Source organism: Mus caroli, chromosome X, assembly GCF_900094665.2.
Source record: "Mus caroli chromosome X, CAROLI_EIJ_v1.1, whole genome shotgun sequence".
In the NCBI taxonomy this organism is placed as follows: Eukaryota; Metazoa; Chordata; class Mammalia; order Rodentia; family Muridae; genus Mus; species Mus caroli.
The window spans coordinates 105,024,450-105,032,644 of NC_034589.1; the positions used below are offsets into that span (position 1 = coordinate 105,024,450).

The 8,195-nt window shown below is 37.9% G+C and overlaps 1 protein-coding gene across 5 annotated transcripts in view; it reads right to left on the reverse strand.

Annotated features, from left to right (window-relative positions):
• Hdx (highly divergent homeobox) overlaps window positions 1-8,195 on the reverse strand; it is a 121,273-nt gene that overhangs the window by 45,754 nt on the left and 67,324 nt on the right. For all 5 annotated transcript variants that reach the window (XM_029472958.1, XM_029472957.1, XM_029472959.1 and 2 more), the window contains one exon: window positions 1,728-1,874. In XM_029472958.1, the coding sequence (XP_029328818.1) occupies window positions 1,728-1,874 (147 nt within the window). The remainder of the gene's footprint in view (window positions 1-1,727; window positions 1,875-8,195) is intronic.

Consider the following 8,195-nt stretch of genomic DNA (forward strand, 5'->3'; position numbering starts at 1 on the left):
TCACAGTCAGCTATTGGATGTATCACAGGGCTCCCAATGGAGACGCTAGAGAAAATACCCAAGGAGCTAAAGGAATCTGCAACCCTATAGTTGGAACAACATGATGAACTAACCAGTACCCCGGAGCTCTTGTCTCTAGCTGCATATGTATCGAAAGATGACCTAGTCTGCCATCACTGGAAAGATAGGCCCATTGGACTTGCAAACTTTATATGCCCCAATATAGGGGAATGCCAGGGCCAAAAGAATGGGAATGGGTGGGTAGAGAAGTGGGGGGCGGTATGGGGGACTTTTGGGATAGCATTGGAAATGTAATTGAGGAAAACATGTAATAAAAAAATATTAAAAATTAAAAAAAAAGAAAATATGGTTCATTTATGCAATGGAATACTATTCAGCTATTAGAAACAAAGACACCATGAAATTTGCAAGCAAATGGATAGATCAGAAAATATCATCCTGAATAAATACTGACTGATAAGTGGAATATTAACATTAAAGTGCAGGATAACCACACTGCAATTCACAGACCCAAAGAAGCCAAATAACAAGCCAAAGGAAGATGCTTGGATCTTTCTCAGAGGAGAAAAGAAAATAGAAATCGGAGGTAGATGGAGGGAGGAAACTCAGGGGGAGAGGAGATGGGGAGGGAAACAGGATGCGTGGATCAGATGTAGGGAAAGCAGGGGAGAGGGAATAGAAATTGGTAATGGACAGGGGTGGAGGGGGATGTCTATGAGATGACACTCTCTGTAGCCAGGCAGAACTCCCAGTAGAGATATAAGGACTCCTACCTATACACAAAACCTTAGACCCAAAATGTGTTCTGCCTACAAGATGTGCAGAGACAAAGATGGAGCAGAGACTGAGGGAATAGACAACCAATGACTGGCCCAAATTGAGACCTACCCCATGGACAAGAACCAATTTCTGACACTATGATAATCTGTTATGCTTACAGAGAGAATCCTAGCATAACTGTCCTCCGAGAGGCTCCACCCAGCAGCTGATGGGAACAGAGACTCACACCCAAATATTAGATGCTCAGGAAAAAAAAAAAAAGAAAGAAAGAAATGTTGGAGGAAGGACTGAGGGAACTGAAGATGATAGAAACTCCACAAAAAGTCCAGCAGAGTCAACTAACCTCTACCTTTGGGGGCTCCTAGAACTAAACTCCAACTAAAGATCATACATGAGCTGAACCTAGGCCCCTGGCACATATGTAGCAGATGTGTAGCTTTGTGTCTGTGGGTCTCCCAACAACTGAAGTGGGGACTGTCCCTGACTCTGTTCACTGTCTATAGATTCTGTTCCCTTAACTGGGCCCCCTTGTCTGGTCTCAGTGGGAGAGGATGTGCCTAGTCCTGCAGTGACTTGATGTGTCAGGGTGGGGTAATAATGGGGGTGGTGGTTCTTCCTTCTCAGAGGAGGAGAGGGGGGAATGGGTGGAGGAGAGGGGGTAGTGAGTAGAGGGGTTGTGTGAGGGGACTGGGAAGAGGGGGGCTAATATTAAGATGTAAAGTGAATGAATAAATGAATGAATGGATGGATGAATAAATAAATAATAAATAAATAAATTGAAAATCTAAAAGAAAAAAATTTCTCCCACTCTGCAGGTCTTTTCATGTCATTAATGATATTGTTTGCAGTACCCTGTGCTGCTAGTTTCAATCTCTCATTTTTGTTGTTCATTAACTAAAGCATGAAAATTACTGAACATGTCTTACCCGAACTATTTCACAGTCGACATTTAATTCAGTTGCAACAGCTTCAATCTTCTCTCTACATACAGAGCCCAGGCTGGTCATACCATTGTCCCAGTACTTCTTAAGAGTAGCCAAGTCTCGGTCACTGAATTGAGTGCGGTCCTGTAGCTAGAAAATATATTTAAAATGTAATACAAGAAGGTAAACAGTGTGGGAAGTAGCAAGCTAAGCTAATATATAACATTGTGACAATGATACAGAGATATTCTAAGAGACACTTGTGCCTCTTCTTTCAGCTATCAGACTACATTTTTTTTTAACTTGCAAAGGTCAAGAAGTGGGAGTGAGGGGTAGGGGAGTGGGAGGGGATGGTATGGGGGACTTTTGGGGTAGCACTGGAAATGTAAATGAAGAAAATACCTAATTAAAATAAAAAATTTATCAAGTGAAAAAAATATATAAGTTTAATAAACCCTTTACTCCTAAAAAAAAAAGGGGGGGGGGGAACCCAGGTGTCAGGAATTCAAACTGACCTCCTAAGCAAAGGTACAAAATGCTGGCATTCTCCACCTCTCAAGGCAATAACAGACTTACAACAAAGAACTCTTATCAAGCCCTGAATGGGTGAGAATCTTATATTCAACAATTTTATTTTCTCTTTCAAAGTAGTATGTCTTTAAGATCTCATGTTTCTCTATCTGGATGTAAATTAAAATAAACAAAACAACAACAAAAAACACTTTCTCAGAGAAAACTTAGGACCCAGGTCTCCTTGTTCCCACAATAGGATCATGGGTCTATCTCACAGTTAAATTGTGTATGCTCTAGCCTTGTCTCCTGACTTTCTATAAATTATGAGATTCCTACAGGCATGATGGGGAGGAACTTAGATGCTGCCCACACTTTGGCCAGAACATAAATAAATCCATTCACTTTGACTAATTTCTGTTTCTTAGATTGTCTAAATTCCAGACAATCTAAGACTCAGAGTTTATGAACCCAAGTGTCCAGCAAATGTAGTAGGTAAACAAATTTTACAACTTTTGCCATATTTCTTCATTATTAAAATATATATTTTCATTGTTTTAAATTTCCATAATAAGTATGCTAGGACGAAAGGAGTAGAATTGCTTTTAAGTGACAGAAATGCAATGCACTTCACTCTGCAAACATTTTCATTATAGCAAACAGAGAAACAAGAAGATGATTTAAATTAACAACCTGGAATAACACTTAACATTTTAATTTATATTCTTTCAAACTTTTACTTATAATGCACACATTCCCACTCATATATTACACAAAATTAACAAAGAGAGAGGCTGTGGATAACAGCTCACTCAATAAAGTACTTGCATTGCCTGCAAGGAAATGGTTTGCTTTGAGTGCCTAGGAGGCCAAAATGATGGCATGCTCTTATAAAGCCAGTGTTAGTAAGACAGAGACAGAAGACTTTCTGGGTCTTAATGGTCAGCCAATCCTAGCCTAACTATTGAATTGCAGGCCAATTTGAGACCCTGTCTCAAAGGAAGTCTATATTATTTCTGGTGATGGCACCCTGCTCTACACACATGTGTAAACTTATACATATATAAATATGTAAACATATAGAAACACATATACACATACAGAAACACATAGACAGACAGACAGACAGACAGACACACACACACACACACACACACACACACACCAAAGATAGCCTAATAACATTGTGCTGCCTGCCCTTTAGTGTTAATCTAAAGTTGTCTTTCAGGTAGAGAAAAACTCTAAAGGCCCCAAAAGCATTTGCTTCCCAAGAAGAAATTTCACACAATTCTGACAACTTAAATTAACTAATATAAGTCTCATAGCTTACTTCATCTTTTCTATAAAATTCTAACACTGCTATAGAAAATGTAGAGAGAAACTATAAATCTCTTTTTTCTTCCCAGTTTGGCCAAACTGCAAACAAATCCATTAGCTTTATCAATTTGTTACTTAATTCTTTTACAATGCAGCAGGTTTACGAACTTAAGGACCCTTGGTAACATGATGAATTTAAAAGACAAATTAGTAAAAGGAAAGAGAACATTGTAATTATGAAAAATGAATCATATTTATAGTCTCCAAAAGTTTCCAATAAACCTAACCCTTTTTGTTCTTAGGCTTTTAAAAAACCCAATATAGTACATGCTTTATACATTGTTTAATTCAATGAGTCTCAGAGCTGTTCCTGGGAAGTAAACTAGAAAACTGATAGAATAATGATGATCATTTTGCTGATAAGGTATCAGGAAAAGAAAGGTCAAAGAACTTGTTCAGTAGGTCACAAAGGGTCCAATGCAGAGGTAGAAACAAACATCTCTAATTCTTTTTCTGTAAGCTTTATCCTATGATATACCCAATTATATTATGTAATACTGGAAAAATCTAAAAATGGGCCTTACATATACAATTATATATATTATATATTGGAAATCTGTGTGTATCCATGTTTGTGTGATAAGATAAAGGAGAAAGAAAAAGGGAATGAGAGGTAGATGGTAGGGAGAGAGAAGGTGGGATGCAGTGGAGGGAAGGAGCAGGGAATTGGGTAGATTGATAGGTCGAGAAATAGAGGGAGGAAGGTATGAAGGAAGGAAGAGCTAGCTAGCTAGCTAGCTAGATAGATAGACAGATAGAGAGATGAGAGAAACAGATAAAGAGGAGGCTATAAGAGTGCTTTTAAAAGTGCTGCAAATCATGACGTTTGGGGTATGCGGTTGTTTTAGTATAGTTAGTTCATCTGAGCATAACATGACTTTTCTCATTACCAACATAGAGCAGAGATAACCCTGAGTCTTTCATCAGGCAAGGAAAGAAAACAATATATTTTAATAGTCAGGGCTCTGCCAGTAGTAGTGGAGTTGCCAATAGTCTCTAGTAGGGCAGATGGAAGGGTGTAAGGACTTCAACTGGGAATGTAACCAGTATTCCCCCTGGCTCCTCACTACAAGTGGCCTTCAGAAGTGCTAAAATATGAGACAGCTCAGTGAGTTTGGTGTCACATATGCAGGGATGGGCCTTTTGTGTTATACAGGTGGTTTTGAGTCATTGTGCTCTATCTAATAAATAAACCCAATAAACCCACTTGTTCTGCAGGCTGGATTTGAATGGAATCTTGCCTTTGGTCTGTCTCTGTGCTGGATTTGGAGTGAATAGATGTTTGTTCACATCTCCACAGGAGAAGCAATGCAATAGAGGCTCCAGTGCTTCCTTTTGCCTAAGATGAAGTTTATTTAGCTCCACACTAAGAATGTCCTTCAAATACGTCCTACATATACACTCCTTATAAAATGTATTGTTTAATTTAATATGGAAGACCTCCTAAATCAGACTCAGAAGTAGGAAATAAACTATGTGCAGCAAGGGCCAGGGAGATGGTACAGTGAGCAAAAACACTTGCTATGTAAGCAGAAGGACCTGAGCTCAAATCACCAGCTCTCACATAAAAGTAGTGTGTGCCAGCTGTGCCCATAACCCCAGCACTGGGAAGTGGAGCTAACTGGATTCCTGGTGTTGATTACCCAGCCAATCTAGGCAAAATGGCAAGTTTCAGGTTCAATGAGACTTTCCTCTTTCTTTCTCTGTCTCCACCTCTCTGTTTTTATGTGTCTCTCCCCCCATCTCTTCCTCTTCTCTCTCTCTCTGAGAGAAATTCAATTACAAAGGGATAGAAAGATGGCTCAAAAGTTAAGAACATACTGTTCTTTCAGAGACTCAAAATTTGATTACCAGCACTGATGCTGGATGGCTCATAACTACCTATCACTATACTCCCACAGGATCTGACCACATATTCTGGTCTCCATAGGCAACTGCAAACAGGTGGTGCACAAACATATGTCCAGGTGCACACACATACATATAATCAAAAATAAAACTTGAAAATGATTACAAGTTAAATCTGTTTCTCCTTACTTAAAAATATTTATTGTAAGTACTATTATTAAATCATATGTTTTCATTGAATGAATCTAAACATGCCATTTAAAGTTTTTTTTTCCTCATCAAAGGGGTCTAATGTTATTTGCAACATAAAAAAAAAATCACATCTTTTATTTGTTCTACATTGATTGCACAACAGTTGTGGAATTAAAATTCTCAAAACCCAGGATAAAATCAATTGTAGAAGATTCTAGGAAGGTTCAAATAATTCATTGCAACTGCTGTCATGAATATTCCCATGAATTTCCATTGCACCAAATTCTCTAGTGCGAGTTAACCTACATTACTGTCAGAATGGAAGAAGTAATGAACAGAACACTGAACACGCTCAGCCAATTAATTTGTAATTCATTTAGAGGACATCCAAAGCTGATTCATTCTTTAAATTGAACTAAATAAAACCTGATTTTATTTGCTAGAAATGTGCTGGGGTCTAAGCATTAGCAATGCTAAAGGCGACCTATTATGACAATGCCTATTAACTAGAAGCTTCTGAAAGAAGCACAGTTCTTTTTAAAACTCCTAAGAGCATATTTTAACTAAGAAAATAAATAAGGTAATAAAAATCAATTAGCATTAAAATTGCGAAGACCCACTTAGAGAGGGAACAGAGTAAGTGGACATTTACAGGATAAGGTGAATTCTCCCCTAAGGAAGACTGCAATTGAAGTCAAATTTGTCTTTTATTGGACTCTCAGGTCAACTTCGTTTTAGGAAACATACTGAAGCCTAAAGTTCTGGCTTAGGTAAAGGACACTGTCAATAACTCTGTTGATTTTGTGCAAAGGGTTGCATTCCAAAAGTCCAGGGCTTCCTAAATGTGACACACACACAAAAAGCATTGTCAGTGTGCTACCCTCACAATCAATTCCTGTCTTCCCTTTCTTCACCTAAAAACCTATTAATTTTAACACCCAACATAACCACTAGCAGTAGATTCTTCAGTAACAGTCTAGGACTAAAATGCATATATAGAGCCCTGTTCAATGGCTTACATGGTAATGCCATCATTACAGAATCACTCTGAGTTGCAGCCTGAACTGCATAGGACAGCCACAGGTTATGTGTGAGATTCTCCCTCTTGCTTCTCAGCATATATATATATATATACTGAGAAACACATTATACACATTATAGCCTAAGCTAGCCTGAAACTCCTAATCCCCTTTGCACAGTTTCCTGTGTTCTGGGCTTATAAGGTATGAACCATTATACCTGGCACATTTGACTATTTAAAAAAATCTTTCATGTAAGTAAAATTATGCAGTGTTTGTCACTCTGTGTCTAGCCTACTTCACTTAACATGATACTTTTCATTATTATTCATATACTTATAAGTAGCAAGGTTACCTTTTATATGGGGTGAACAATATTCTATTCTATAAACATACCTACATATAATAAAATGTTATGTGTACATACGCAGAAATACCACATTTTCTCTATTTATTCATCCCTTAATAAGATTTACGTTGTTACCATATTTCAACTATTTCCAAAAAATGCTGCAATGGATAATATAAGAGATTTTCCTTTCAATTCCGTTAAAAATATATTATTGTTGCTATTCTTGCTGCTGCTGTTGTTTTTGTTATATGCCCATGGATGTGTAGGTACCCACAGAAACTAGAGGAGTCTCATATTCCACAGAGCTAGAATTACAGTTGTAAATCAAGGGTGTTGGTAACAACTTGGATCCTCTAAGAGAACAGTAAGTACTCTTGGCCACTGAGACATCTCTTGAGGCCCAGTTTTCAAATATTTTGATTATATATCCCAAAATGGCAATTCCTAAACATATGATAGTTCCACTTTCATTTTTCAGTTTCAGTTTTTAGCTAACATATTGTGCTCCATCCTATAGATATAACCATAACAAGGTTATCTACTGCTATGTGTGATGGGAAGAAATTCCCAGCAGTATGTTTTGTTTTTTGATTATTTCCTCTTCATGTTGTTAGAAAGAGATTCCTGCCACTGGTAATGAGAATGGCTAAAATCATGACTTCCAATACTAAGTAGATGAGATGAGCAGTAATACACTTGCTTCTAGTTGCAGATACTATATGCTATGTGAAGCCATATTAATGTGCATTTGGGAACAAAGTCAACATTCTGAGGTGGTAGGAGACAGGATTTGTAGAGATAAGGACTGATGGTAACCAGTTCCCAAGCATGGTTCAATAGTCTGTGAGCTAGTAGCAAACTGAGATCTGTTACTCTGAGATCAGGTATTATTCCTAGTGCCCATGATAAAGGTTGTTCAAATAATGTAACTGCAGCAACACAATGGAGCAGACCAGTTGAGACACTCCCAGGTTTCCGCAGGTGCTTAGGCATGAAGAATGATGCTTTTACTTTAGTAAATATGAGTTTAAACTTTTAAAAATATTTTTAATATTTTTATTAGATATTTTCTTCATTTACATTTCAAATGGTATCCCAAAAGTCCCCCATACCCTCCCCCCCCACACTCCCCTACCCACCCATTCCCACTTTTTGGCCCTGGCATTCCCCTGT